Raw genomic sequence first — 14,176 nt, 5'->3', positions numbered from 1 at the left:
AAAGGGCGGGGCCTCTGTTCTTACTGTACCTGCTCCCTCAGACGAACTGCTCAGAAGGAAATGCCGGCTGTCCCACGTTAGGTGAGCACCCCGTCACCTCCTTGTCCTCTCTTCCCTCCTCATCGTGTTAATGTACACACACATGCCGTGTTATTTAATTAAATGGCCAGTACTGTGTTTTGGTAGGTGTGGAAAAATACAGGCCTGTGAAAACCCTCTTTCTTTCTTCCTGGCCCGCTCATTCAGCCTGTGTCTTTATATCCTGCTAAGTTACCCTGCTCTCACTGTTAACAAAATAACCACCATAACAAAATGTTTGGATGCCATTTGATGACAGGATCTTAATATGTTTCACATGTCCATGTAAAGCCAAGGGCAACCACCTAATTCTTTCACATGTGGCTGTCCTATTACTGTCTCAGTCTCATTAGAGACTCAGTCACTGTCTCATTAGAAAGTGAAAGTTATTTTAAAAGGCATGAATCCTAGATACTTTTCCTTAGAAGTGAAGCATCTGTTTGCTTCAGTAAACTCATTCTCTGATAGTCTTTTTGTGGAGGAAAACCCGGCTGCTTGCTCGGACGCAGGCCCAACCACTGCTCAGGGCTGGTGCGGGGACCACGGGGCCAGAGCTGAGGGCTGGGTGTGTGACAGGCGCCACAAAATGATGGGATTTGTTCGTGGTCAGCTTGTTGAAGTGACAGGTGACTTCCTCCCACGCCTCCTGCTTACCTGTGATTTTACAGAAAACTGCGAGCAGGCGTGCAACTTGGTGAGTGCTCTTGCCTTCGTCCTTGTGTGCTGGAACATTCTGCTTAAAGGGACAAAGAACTGACAAGCTCAGAACAGACCCCGGGGGAGCCAGGTGGACTGATGGACCTCCAGACAGGATCCTCCAGACAGACAAGCATAGCCCTGTTGAGAACCCGACGAATTAGAGACCCCAAAATAATGTCCAAATGATTAAATTTTAACTGAGAACCTACCCTCGTACCACCTTCAGGTGCACAGTTCAGCTGCATTAAGTACGTCCACGTTGCTGTGCACCCTTCCCCACCATCCGCCTCCAGAACTGCCTCTTCTTCCCAAACCGGAGCTCCGTCTCCATGAAGCACTGACTCCCCTGCCCCCAGCCCCAGCACCCCCATTCCACTTTCTGTCTTTGTGATTAGACTACTCCGCGTACCCCACATGTGGAATCACACGGTGTCTGTCCTTCTGCGACTGGCTTATTCTACTGAGCACAGTGTCTGTTGTGTACACCCTCCCGGGAGCTTCCCAGGTGCAACCCAGCGTGGCCCGAGGGAAGATGATGCCCCTCCAGGGGGGTGAGGGAGGTGGCAGTTATAAGGAGCATGGGAATTCCCCTCGAGGCTTGTCTTGGGTGACAGCCAGACGAATGCATCCCCACATCTGCCCACCAGATCTTAAAAGATCATAGAGAGGCCCCAACTGAGTTCAGTCATATTCCCAGCACCGTGTCAGCATCCAAGGCCATGTCCTTGGAACAGCCACTGGGAGCAGGAAAGGCACGTGGAACCCACATTCCAAAGACAGAGGAGGGGTGAAAAGCCTCTGAGTGCCCGGGTCGAGCTCACAGGTCAACGAGTGGTCACATCTTTTTGACCACATTCCCCAGCATGTCCTCAAGGCCCATCCATGTCGTAGCATGTGTCAGAGTTCCTTCTTTCTTAAGGGTGAATAGCGTTCCATTGTAGGGATGGACCGTATTTTGCTGATCCGCCATCCACTGGTGGGCACTTGGGTGGTTTCCACCTGTCTGCTATTGTGAGCGAAGCTGCCGTAAACACGGGTGTGCCGTTCTCTCTCCTAGGCTCTCCTCGAAACGTTTTAAGTGCGTGCCCCGAAGCGGAACTGCCGGGTCATTGGGTGGTCCTGTTTCTACCTTTTCAAGGAACCGCCAGGCCGTTTTCCACAGTGGCTGCACCATTTTCCATTCCCACCAGCAGTATCTGCGTCCTCGCCAACACCAGTTAATGTAATTTTTTTGGTGTAGTAGCCACCCTAGTGGGTGTGAAGCGTATCTCGTTGTAGTTGTGATTTGCGTTTCCCTGATGACCAGTGATGTTGAGCATCTTCTCGTGCGTATTGGCCGTTCACGCGTCTCCTTTGAAGAAATGTCTGTTCCGGTCCTTTGCCCAACTTGATTAAATTATTTTACTTTTGAGTGGTAGGACTTCTTTATACTCTGGATATTAGTCCCTTATCAGATAAACGACTTGCACATGTTTTGTGCCATTCCTTGAGTCGCCTCTCGTTTTGCTGACTTTATCAGTCACAGAGCTTTCCATTTTGATGTGGCCCAATTTATCCATCTTTCGCTGCCTGTGCTCTTGGTGTCGTGGGATTTTTCTTTCTTTCTTTCTTTTTTTTTTTTTTTTAATCAAACCCGATGTTGTAAAACTTTTACTCTCTATGTTTTATTGTAATATTTTTATACGTTTACCTCTTTCACTTAGGTATTTGTTCCATCTTGAGTTAAAAGGGTTTAAATTTTTTTTTTTAACGTTTATTTATTTTTGAGACAGAGAGAGACAGAGCATGAATGGGGGAGGGTCAGAGAGAGAGGGAGACACAGAATCTGAAACAGGCTCCAGGCTCTGAGCTGTCAGCACAGAGCCTGATGCGGGGCTCGAACTCACGAACCGTGAGACCGTGACCTGAGCCGAAGTCGGATGCTTAACCGACTGAGCCACCAGGCGCCCCATAAAAGGTTTTAAATGACATTTTTAAGAGGCAGGGGCTGTGTTCTTTATAAATGTCAATTTCATAAAGACAGAAAGGGCTTGGAAATGTTCCTCGTTGATGGAGGTTAAAGAGACGTTACAACCAAATGCAAAATGTGGTGCTGAGCAGGTCCTATACTTGGGGAGGGGGTCGGGTGGGGGCGCAGGAAGTGCTGTAATGGCCATTATTGGGCTAATGGACAAAATGGGAATGGGGACCGCAGATGAAAATATCAGATCAATGTTAACGTTCTTAAGTTGGCAACTGTCCTGTGACTGTGTATGAGAATATCCATCGTTGTAGGAAATGCATACTAAAGTACTTAGCAGTAAAGGGTCGTGTGTGCATGTGTGTGTGAGTGAGAGAGAGCGAGCGAGCGAGCAGAGCAGAGAGCACGCAAATGGTTAAGCAAATGAGTAAAATGCTAGCAATGGGTGAATCTGAGTAAGGGATATTAAAACAGTTCTTTGTACTGTTTTCATTTTTGTAAGTTTTCCACCGGTTTGAAATAACTTTCAAAGAGAAAAAGTTTTAAAAACAAAAATCTTAACGTATGAAGTCCAGGAATGATTTTTCAGGTCACTCTTTTCTCAAAAGGGAAGGGTACACGTAAGTTAACCAACCCCTTACTGTGGGAGGGAGCAGAACCAGAACCACTTCTGGCAGGTGCGGATCGACGTAGAAAGGGACCAGAGGTGTCCCGTGGGGCGTAGAAGCAAACTCCAGAACAGCCGGAGGGACTCCCACATTGCCCGGTGCCTCTCAGCGCCCAGCTCCATGCAGGCATCTCTGTGTCTCCCTGGGGGCACATTACCAGCCTGCAGCCCTGAGCTTCTTCCACTTCCTGTGTTAGAAGGACAGCCTGTCTTAAGTCCCTGTTCCTGGGGTGTGAGCTTGGCCAGTGGCAGTGGGAGTCGTGAGCCCCCTCGAGGCCCGTGTGGGCACGCAGAGCAACATCTTTGCCTAGACGGCGGGGAGGGTGGGGAGTGGCGCTCGGTGAGGCACCTGGCAGCCTCGTGGCAGGTCAGGGTCGGCACGGGTGGGGGTGTCCGTGATGAGAGCGCTTCCTCCCCTAGCTCACCACCACGGCGTAACCCCGTGAGAAATGCCAGATGCTCTGCACAGCACCTTGCCCCTGCCCCCACAACTACCAAGGTCGTGGAAAACGAGGATGTTCTGAGAAACTGCAGCAGCTGGGATGAGCTAAGGAGACGTGGGAACCAGCTGTCCTGTGGGGTCCAGAAGACAGTCGGCAGCCGGAAGCTGAGGAAACGTGGGCTGGTTTGGCTCCCGAACCGAAGCGCGTTTGTGTGTCCAGGACCGCGGTCGTTGCTGGGGGCCCAGAGAGAGAGCCTGAGCTGTTCCTTCAGGGTTCCTGTGCATCAAACGCTGCTGTCGAAACATATTAATTACCTCAGATGTCTTTGCCATCAAAGCCTTATGGGCGGACACGGCGTCTTGGCCCGCACCTCTGGCTGGGGTGTCCGCTGACAGACCCAACAGAAGAGGAGGAGTCTGGGCTCCCGTCAGCCTGAGGGAGAGACGAGGGCCTGCACTGAGCAATGTCTGGGCCCCGCGGTGGCAGGGGACCTTGGGGGCAGGAGCGTGTTAGACCCGTGATTGTAGAAGGGGCACCCGGGACGCTAGGTACTGCTTTGTCCTGCGGCTGTGTTAGATAAGCACGTCTTGTGTTGTGCCTGGGGTCCCTCATTTTGGGTGGCTCTATGCGGTTTTGGGCTTCCACGCCACCCCTGCCACTGCCGGCTTGGTGGCAGTGCCGTGGGCTATGTGTGACCTGGAGCTCTGAGCGCGGGTTCCGGGGCAGAGCTTCCGTTAGGGGCAGCAGTGCTTGGGGAGTGTTCTGCTGCCTTGCTCCTGTGGGGGCGTGACCGTGATGCCCCTTCTGTTTGGGGTTTCCTCGTGCCTCTAGCGGTCCTCTCTGGGAGGGCTTCACCTGCAGCGCGGTTAGAATCCAGACTTCGACCGACCGTGAGACTTGTCTCATTTTTCCTCCCTTTGCCCCAGCTGCCGGGAAGCTGGGGACAAAATCCGACCCTAGCACCTCGGGTCACTGAAGCCAGGGTTGGGGACGTGCATGACATCCCGTGTTTTGGAACTTCCCCTCCCTCTCCTGGGGTTCTGAAAAACTTGTGCCAGCGGCCTTATAGTCCATCCTCCAGACGCTTCAGGCTGTTTTGGAAGACACTGCCGTGCAGACGTGGGCCTGGAAGGCCCCCAGTTTGCAGCTGTGCGTCTGTGGCATGCTAGCTGCGGGGGCAGACCCGGGGCCCCGTTTCCTCGTCTGGCTGCTGTGGCAGAGCGGGCCGTGGTGATGGGAGGTGTGGGTGCTGCACACCCTCCAGGTCACGGAGACCTCCCCGGGGGGCCGGGGCCGGGCAGCGGCACAGCTGGCAGGGGCGGGTACCCACCCTCGGCCTCTGTCTGTCCCCCCTCAGGACACATCTGCACTGGGCTCGTCCGTGTTCCCGAAGTGACATTTCTGGCAGCAGCGGTGGCAGCTGCCGTCATTCTTACGGGGACAGATAGTGCGATTTCTCGACTGCTTCCCGTCTCCTGAGCCGGTGGTGTGATGGGCAGCCTGCCAGTGGGTGACGGTAGCTGTGAGCACCTCCCCTGGGTGGCAGTCGTGGTTTGTCACCCTGTGTCAGGGAGAGGAGGGGGCAGCAGCCCCTCCCCCCAGCCTTTTCCACAAGGCCAGAGGAAGGAGCCCTTTGCAGACGGACCTCCTGCTTCAGCACCCTGTGTCTGTAGCTCCTTGACGTCACTCTGGTGGCTGCAGCTGTGCAGGGTGAGGTTCAGATGGGAGTAAGGACAGCGCACAAGGGAGGGATTGTGTAGGGAGTGACCGGTCTCCCCACGTGAACTTTCTACCTTGCCGTGTCTTCTTTTCTAGCGAAAGCCTAAACTTCAAGTCCGTATTAACAGCCTCGGGGGAAAAACATGTTTTCGGAAGTCCAGGGTTGGTGCTTGAGTTTGGAAGCGTCAGAGGCAGGCCCTTCCTGACGCCGCACAGCGGGCTGGAGGGGGGTGGGGAAGCAGGTGCACTGACGGCCAGCAGCAGTGGTTGGGGGGCAGCAAGGGAAGGGGCGGAAAATCCTGGTCCCAGGGCTGACAGGTTTAATCAGGTCCTGAATTGTGTCAGACAGATTCTGCCACGTCCACGCGGGTCCCCCGGAGAATGATCTGATCATAGGCTCGGTCTCTCTGTAACCTCCCGGGAGACGGGGTTCCGTTTACCATCTCACTTCAAGATGGAGCCAAGCCCACTCTCGGGCAGGGCGCCCGCCTTGGCAGCCTCCCACGCGAGCTGCAGTCTGGCTGTGACCATCCAGGCTGCTTCCAGAGAGCGGTGCTGATGGCGGCACAGACCCAGGGCATCTCATGGACCCTGCCTGGCAGGTGCACAGGATGTACGGAGCTCACCCGACCTGTGAGCAGCACCCTCCCACCCTGGGAAGGTCAGGCCGAGCAGGGCTTCGCCCGGGTGCCCGCTGTTGCCCTGCAGCCCGTCCAGCGCTCGGTATCAGCATCTCCCTTACAAGCGGGGAAGATTCCTCCTTCCGTGGGCTGCAGATGTGCATTCCGGCTCTTTGAGGACACAGCTTGCCTTTTTCCGTAAGGCTGTTTTATTTTTCATTTTACTCTCTGGATATTTTTCATGTGAATGTAGGACCATCCTCTGTGGCACTCGCCAGTAGGATCTGTAACTTTTTCACATCAGAGCAACCCTGAGTGATTCCAGTACCCCATTCCTGCATTCCTGGGAAGCTCTAACAAAGGCCAGAGAAGAAACTCCTCGTGGTAGATCCTCCTCTCTTCCACATTTGAGATGAAACGCCTGCTTTCTCAGAGGCTGAGGGCCGTACAGGGAAGGACAGGACACGCGTAAACTCTTCAAGCAGGAAGAGGGCCAAGGAGGCCACCGTCTGGCAAGGCAGATGCCAGCCAGCGTGCACGTGGCCAGGAGCCCCACTGGCCGGAGGAGACCCACGCCCGTGTCATCTCGCCCTAGATTGTCCAGGCACAGGTCGGGGTAGAAGCCTGCACGGAGGGAGAGAAGGAAAAGCCGTGGACATCCTGGGCACCAAATTGCACAGTCCGGGGACATTGCTCTTGTTTCCTTGTTTCAAGCGCCTGGCTCAATTGGTGACTCTAGGTGCCCTGTCCGGGGTCCTCACCCTCCTAATGCAGCAGTCACAGCTGCTGGATACATCCAAAATGCCTGACAGGGGTCTCCCACATCCTAAGGTTGTGCTGGCTTTGTGTGGACAGCTGGCGGAGTGGGAGTGTGTCCAAAACAGCCCTAACTTTTGGCTAGGAGTTTTGCTGCCCAGCCTGACCCGCTGGGCTGTGGGGAAGCCCGGCCGCATTGCCGGCCCGCCGCCCACCCCCGGACCGCAGCAGCCCTGCTTGCGCGGAGACCGGACTGTGTGGTGCCGGGACCTCGTGCCAAGCCCACCCCCTCTGGGCCCCTGCTCCTTCATCCTGTCTTTCCCCAGCCACACGACTCACGATTTCCCACCCAGGTCAGCCTCCTGTCCCTGCAGCCTTCTCCGTCCGTAGCTCGTTGCTGACATCCAGAAGCCACAGTTGTGCGGCCAGCCACTGGACGCAGGCGTGTTCACGTCACCTGACCATTCAGACGAGCTTGGCTTTAGTTGAGGGTAGCGGTCCCAGCCTCCTGACCCAGCCTCTGTGAGCACACTGCCGCCTGGGTCCTGAGAGCATTTGTCGCTTACAGTTCTGTCGCTGCATCGGGTAATTTATCTTGGATGCTTCGTGTCATTAAGCCTGTTGGCATGTTCTGGAACCGTTGCAGCCGCGTGTAAGATCTGGGCTGCTTTCCTTGGATAGCCCTCATTTGCTGTCGTCAGCATCAAAGCCTTTCCCAAGACCAGCACCAGAGATCTTAGTGGCTGTTGTCCAACCCGAACTGGGGATGGTGAGCTCTTGCACATCATCACGTTGCTGCCGCCACCGGTCAGGTGCTCTCCCTCCCGGCCCCGCCCCTGACCACCCTCCCGCCCCCGTGGCATCCCACTTGCAGGTGCTGCAAAGGCTGGCTGTGAGGGAGCCTCGTGCGCCCCCACACTGTGACCAGGGGTCCCCTCTGAGGCCTCCTGCCCCTCTCCCCGTCCCCTCCCGTCTCCAGAGCACGTGCCAGTCAGCGGGAGGATGGCTGTGACCACGCAGAGGGTGGCTCAGGGGTGGTGAGCATCCCTCCTCCATGGACACAGAGACACAGCCTCCAGCAGCCCTCACTGCTGTGCCCCGAGTATCCCTAGTGTCAAGCACGGCACTCTGTGAACAAAAAGTGCCCCCTAGGCGAAGGAACAGCATCCCAGTCTTGTACCGTGGCAGAAAGAACACCGCGGGGGTTCAGCCAGCTGTGGTTGTGACCAGCACCAGTGTCATCCACGGTTCTTAAGATTAAGCCACCATTAAGTATTTTTTAGTGGAAAAGAGTTTCTTTTCTAGAAGGTTTTGCCGTCTAAATTGGCCAGTCCTCGTGGGGGTCAGATGCACCTGGTTCAGAAGGTCGATTCTGTGCTCTGCGGACCTGGGCCACTGTCTCCATGGCCGGAGCTCATTCGCGCTCCAGTCTAACCCGTACGCCTTTCCTTTTCTGCAAGTGCTGAGTTGAGTCCTGGTTCCTGTCCAGGCAGAATCATTTTCCCGGTGGTCATGCATGATTGGCGAACGGGACTTTGCCTCTGTTCTCTGTGGCCCCTCCTGTGTCTGTCTCTCTCCGTGTTCCTGCCGGAGCACAGCTACTGTCCGCTGTGGGATCACTTTTTCCTTGGACATCTAAACAGTGCATTGCATTGGACAGTGCTCCCCAGCAGCCTGACCAGCACTGACCAGGCAGGTGCTAAGTATGGAGGAAGGGAACCACAGGCTCAAGAACACGGCCAAGTCATACCTTCTCTTTCTCTTTGTAGAGTGCGTTTAGTGGAAAGAGGCTCTCCTCACAGCTTGCCCCTGATGGAATCAGGAAAAGTAAGTATTGAAGGAAGAAAGATGTATTTCTCCATAAACCTGAGTCTTAGCGTATGAGCTTTGACATTTTAAGAAATGTATTTTTTAGAATATTTTTAACAATAGGTTTGGCCGTGAGTACAGAAACTCAAAACAACAGTATTTTAAACAAGTTAGGTTTTTCTTCTCTTTCACAAAAAAGAAATGAAACCTCCAGGGGCCCCAGCACTTTCTGTCTTGTTCTACTTTGCATGGATTCTGTTCCTAAGAGTACCTCAGGGTCAAAAGTGGCTGCTCTAGCTCCAGCCATCGTTTTCACATTCCAGCCAGCAGGAGAAGAAACAGAAAAAGGAGGAAAGGAAAGATGCAGACGAAGTTTTCTGAGTTGCCTTGTGCACACTTAAGTACCGCCACCCAAAGTCCGGTCACACGGTCACACTGGCTGAAAGAAAAGTTAGAAACCTTATATTGGTTCTGAGTGTGTATGGGCCTCGCTATAAACCCAGGTTATCGGTTGCTGTGAAAGCAGGCAAGGAAGGGTTATGGTGGGGTGGGGGGAGGAGTAGTTCCTGCCACAGTGGTTATGTTTTGTTTGTTTGTGTGTTTGCTTGTCTTTTTTTTTTACACGTTGAGGGTGAGAAGTATATTTACACCAAAGGGAAGATTTCTTTTTTCATTTTTGGCCCCCGTTGTCCTGTCTCTTCTCCACTTGACATAATTCCAGAAGCATCTTATGTCAGTTCTGGATCCTTTATCATCTGTGTCAGTGTGAGCGCCAGTGAGAATTCTTGCTGCTAAGTTGGTTCTCATGGTAGGACCCTGTGCTTACCTGCCCTAACTCAGCCTTGAGCGAGACACAGAGACCAGAGCCACCGTGTCACGCTTCAGACTAGGGGACAGGACACCCGTTCCGAGAGCTCTTACTGAACCTCAACCCTACAAGGTTCGATTAACTGAACCCACACGGGCTTCATTCCAAATTTGCAGAATCAGCTTTTGCTTCCAGATGCATGTGGTTTCAGTGAAATTCAAAACGCTTCTAAGCCAAACTTCCATTAAGAAGGAGATGGTCGGGGCTCCCGGGTGGCTCAGTTGCTTGAGCGTCCGGCTTCGGCTCAGGTCACGATCTCGCGGTCCGTGAGTTCGAGCCCCGCGTCGGGCTCTGTGCCGACAGCTCGGAGCCTGGAGCCTGTTTCGGATTCTGTGTCTCCCTGTCTCTCTGCTCCTCACCCCCTCATGCTCTGTCTCCTCTCTCTCTCTCTCAAAAATAAATAAACGTGGGAAAAAATGTAAAAAAAGGAGATGGTTGATACGAATATTACGATAAAAGACAGTGACAGGCAGGAGAACATTGGAAGCATGATTGAGGAAAGAGAGGGCTGTCCAGGCTCTCTAGTCAGAACACGCCTGACAGCACGGCAGGGGCCACCACCCTGCTCCCTTCCACCACACCTGCCTCACTTTTCGGTCCACACTCATCTCCGAAACCTTGATCCACGAGTGACTTCCTTATTTCAGCACCGACTGCAAACCTCCCCCTTCATCCACATTCACGTGCCATGATGTCAGGCACGATACTAAACACAATTGAAAAGTTAATTGAAATGTCTGAAAATTCCTATTTTTCATGCATCATGCTGAGTTAAGTTGTATCAGTCATCATGTTTCTATTCACATTCTTAATGTTTTTAAGTGTTTACTTATTATTGAGAGAGAACAAGTGGGAGAGGGTCAGAGAGAGACAGAGACAGAGAGAGAATCCCAAGCAGGCTTCTCGCTGTCTGCGCAGAGCCTGATGCAGGGCTCAATCCCAGGAACCGTGGGATGAACCGAGCCAAAACCAAGAGTGGATGCTTAACCAACTGAGCCACCCAGGTGTCCCCAGATTCTTAATGTGAAGATCACTTTAATACAGGCACTATCATTGTAGTAATAATTACAGTAAGACGCGGTTGTCACGCAGTAAAATTATGTTATGGTATGTAATTTTGATTTAAGGCCATACCGCTTTCTAGACAGTTTTAGAAAGGAAAACAGGCACGTGGCATAAAAGCCACAGCAGGGTTGATTGGTGTGGCATCTGCCTGTCTGTCCACTGACCAGAACGTTCTCCTCTGCCACATAGATCCTCCCGGGGGTTCGGATCATAATTGCCAATCCAGAAACAAAAGGACCATTGGGCGACTCCCACCTGGGTGAGGTGAGTTCCGGGGTGTCCGCCCGGGTGAGGCGAGCTGCGGGGCGTGCTCAGAGATGGAGCCTCTGAGACCAAATGACCGCCCTGCTGGACGTGCCGGGTCATCCTCAACACCTGGAAGCACCGCTAAGCCTCAAGTCAAGTCACTGGCTGGGAAGGAACCTGAAATAAGCTTTGCCGCTAGAACGAGTCACCAAAGTTCAGGGTTGCAAAGCAGGTTTCCGTGAGCAAGTGTGAATGGCCCTCTCCAAAGAATTTAGGGCAGAGGATAGTGAACGTACGTGGAATGAGTTTCCTTACGTCCTAGCTCTTGCCTTTCCCGCACGCTTGCCGACTTAGTGCTTGAGAAGCGCGTCGGGACAGCCATGGAGAACATGCCCAGGGTACAAGGCCACAGCCTAGAACCATGGAGTGTCAGTAAATGGTCGCAGTTTAGGGAATGACAAGCATTTCCTCTGTCAGAAAGTCAACAGTGGCCTTGACCCATTCGCTCGTATTTAGGAGGAAACCCACGCTGGTTGACCCCCGTTCCTGCTGCCCTAGATCACCCCCTCTCCCACTCAGCCAGTGGGAGGGACATCAGAAAGGGGCACGGTGCACTTACTTTCCCTCCTGTTCTCGGCAAGGCCGAGCCCCTCACGGGCACTGGGTCTAATGCCCACGTCCTTGCTGCCGTGCCACCTGCCCCACATGGTCAGCTTCCCTCCTCACAGAGGTTCCCCAGCTGCCCACAGACCTGCTGCCGTCACTAACAGCTTATTAAAAACACCACTGCTCAACCAACAGACTCTTTTGTTTTAAGCTTATTTATTTGAGAGTGTGAGTGTGAGTGAGGGGAGGGGCAGAGAGAGAGGGAGAGAGAATCTCAGTCAGGCTTCATGCTGACAGCACAGAGCCTGACGCGGGTCTCGACCCCACGAAACCGCAAGATCACGACCTGAGCTGAAACCAAGCGTCGGATGCTTAGGCAACTGCGGGCGTTAAGCCTGGTGAGCCCCACGGGCTCCCGTCTAGCAACACGTTTAAAGGAGGTTCCTAAGGAAGACCTGTACAGTATTTTATCCCCTCAGTTCTGATCTTCAGACGTGATCGAGAGATTCCCACGAAGCGCTAAGCAGCAGCCCCACCAGAAAAGGCATTTGGTCAGGACTCAGCACTGTCGTTTCCTCAGCCACCTGTGACGTGTGCTTGCGCCACTGCGCTGGGGCACCGGGAAGAGGGGTGCAGCGGCTTCGTTTGCTTGAAGGACCGTTGATACATACAGTGTCGTGTTAGCATCAGGTGCACAGCACAGTGATGTGACTCTTGACCAGGACAAGTGCAGTCACCACACAACATGATGACGATTCCATTGCCTACATTCCCTGCGCTGCATTTTTGATCCCCGAGATTTGTTGACTTCACACCTGGAAGTTTTTACCTCTCGATCCCCTCCCCCCACTCAGCCCCTGCCCACTGCCTCCCCTCTGGCACCACAGTCTATACTCTGTACTTCCGAGTCTGTTTCGGGGCCCCTGGGGGCTCAGCCAGTCAAGCGTCCGACTCTTGGTTTCGACTCAGGCCATGATCTCACGGTGGGTGGGTTCGAGCCCCACAGCAGCAAGGAGCCTGCTTGGGACTCGCCCTCTTCCTCTCTCTCTGCCCCTCTACCACTCTCTCTGTCTCTCTCAAAATAAATAAACTTCAATCAGTCAGTCAATTCCTAGGAATGAAACTGGGAAGGACAGTGTGCTGTCCTGGGTGCCTGGAGAGGGCGCCAGCCTGTGCCGCTGTCTAGCCAGCGGCCTCGGCTCCAGACGGGCATCAGAGCCCACTTCACTCTGGTTTTCGGAACAGGAACGTGTCTTCACAAGGAAATTTTGTGTCTGAGAAGAAGGAACAAGTTTCATTGCCCTTATACGATGGTGTCGCTTTTTCCTTTACTCTGGGGTTGGGTTTGTTCAGCAGGTACTGACTGGGTGGCTGTGGACGTGCCCACGGTGTCTGAGAGCCACGGGACAGTGCAGACAAGGTGGACTGTCTCTCACGCGTCCATTTTTCAGTGTAATAAAATCATGAAAACAACCCAGCTCAGAGCGTCTTTACTTTAAACACTGTGTAGCCCAGAAGACCCTGACTTCTGGTTCTTTTCCCTGCAGAGACAGAATTGCATGCAGTTTTATGCGTGTTTCAGGGACTTAATTGGCTTAACCTCGAGTCTTTTCCATGGCTCTGCATGACTCATATGGTCACCACTTTGGGTCAAAATGTTGCTCTTTCTCATTTGCCCAAGTGTCACACACGCGGGCTGTTTTGTTTCTTGATATTACACACCTTTCCTTCTTTGAGTCGGTTTTGGTTTCTGCTGTTGTGTTGGAATATGTTCCCAAAAGTGTGCAAACCACGTGAAAGGGAAAAATAAATCCTAAAAGTTTTCAACATTTTTCCAAATCCCTTTTTAGAAACAATCATTATATTTGAATAAGTGCAAGGAAACTGCTTAGTACAACAGCGCTCACTTGATGTGCCTCCTTTCAAACCCTTCCTGTTCTGACGAGCTTCTCCATAGGTGGACAGCTTGGTGCTTTGCTTCGCGCCTCTGTGTTCCCCCCCAGAAGCCTGCGTGAGACTCACGTGGCCTTGTTCCTGCCTTGAGGGCGCCTTGATCAGCTGCTGCCTTGTGCCCGTAGTTTCTTCCCCAGGGATGTTCCCGGGTGAACTCACCCAATTCTGTTGCTTCCTGAACAGATCTGGGTTCACAGTGCCCACAACGCCAGTGGCTACTTCACCATTTATGGAGACGAGTCCCTCCAGTCAGACCACTTCAACTCAAGGTTAAGTTTCGGAGACACGCAGACGGTCTGGGCGCGGACGGGCTATTTGGGGTTCCTGCGGAGGACGGAGCTCACAGACGCAAACGGAGGTAAGAGCCCAGGCAGGTGGGTCGAGAAGCCAGGTCCCCAGGCCCTGAGAACTTGTGTGGGTTTGGGACCCCAGCCCCAGGGGCTCCTCGCACGTGCTGGCTGCAAACCAGCCAGGAAGCAGCTGAGTACGGAAGAGAGGATGGCGGGTGTGAGAGTGTCCACGCTGAAGCCGCACGTCGTGTCCTGTGTGCTCTCACAGGAGCCAGAGTGTGCCCTGCCCGTGACACCGCGCCCCTAAGTGCAGTGGACGGACCCCCGCCCCTCCTGCAGCCGCCCAGTCCCAACGAGGCCCACCCGCAACCCCAGCTGGGCGGTGGCGGCAGGACCT

General features: G+C 53.6%; 1 protein-coding gene across 10 annotated transcripts in view; it reads left to right on the top strand.

Annotated features, from left to right (window-relative positions):
* DIP2C (disco interacting protein 2 homolog C) overlaps positions 1-14,176 on the top strand; it is a 408,190-nt gene that overhangs the window by 386,324 nt on the left and 7,690 nt on the right. For all 10 annotated transcript variants that reach the window (XM_053225170.1, XM_053225168.1, XM_053225171.1 and 7 more), the window contains 3 exons: positions 8,712-8,769; positions 10,874-10,948; positions 13,673-13,847. In XM_053225170.1, the coding sequence (XP_053081145.1) occupies positions 8,712-8,769; positions 10,874-10,948; positions 13,673-13,847 (308 nt within the window). The remainder of the gene's footprint in view (positions 1-8,711; positions 8,770-10,873; positions 10,949-13,672; positions 13,848-14,176) is intronic.

The sequence above is a fragment of the Acinonyx jubatus genome, chromosome B4, assembly GCF_027475565.1.
Source record: "Acinonyx jubatus isolate Ajub_Pintada_27869175 chromosome B4, VMU_Ajub_asm_v1.0, whole genome shotgun sequence".
NCBI lineage: Eukaryota > Metazoa > Chordata > Mammalia > Carnivora > Felidae > Acinonyx > Acinonyx jubatus.
Note: the sequence above shows the minus strand (reverse complement) of the source record. Positions and strands in the feature narration are given on the sequence as shown.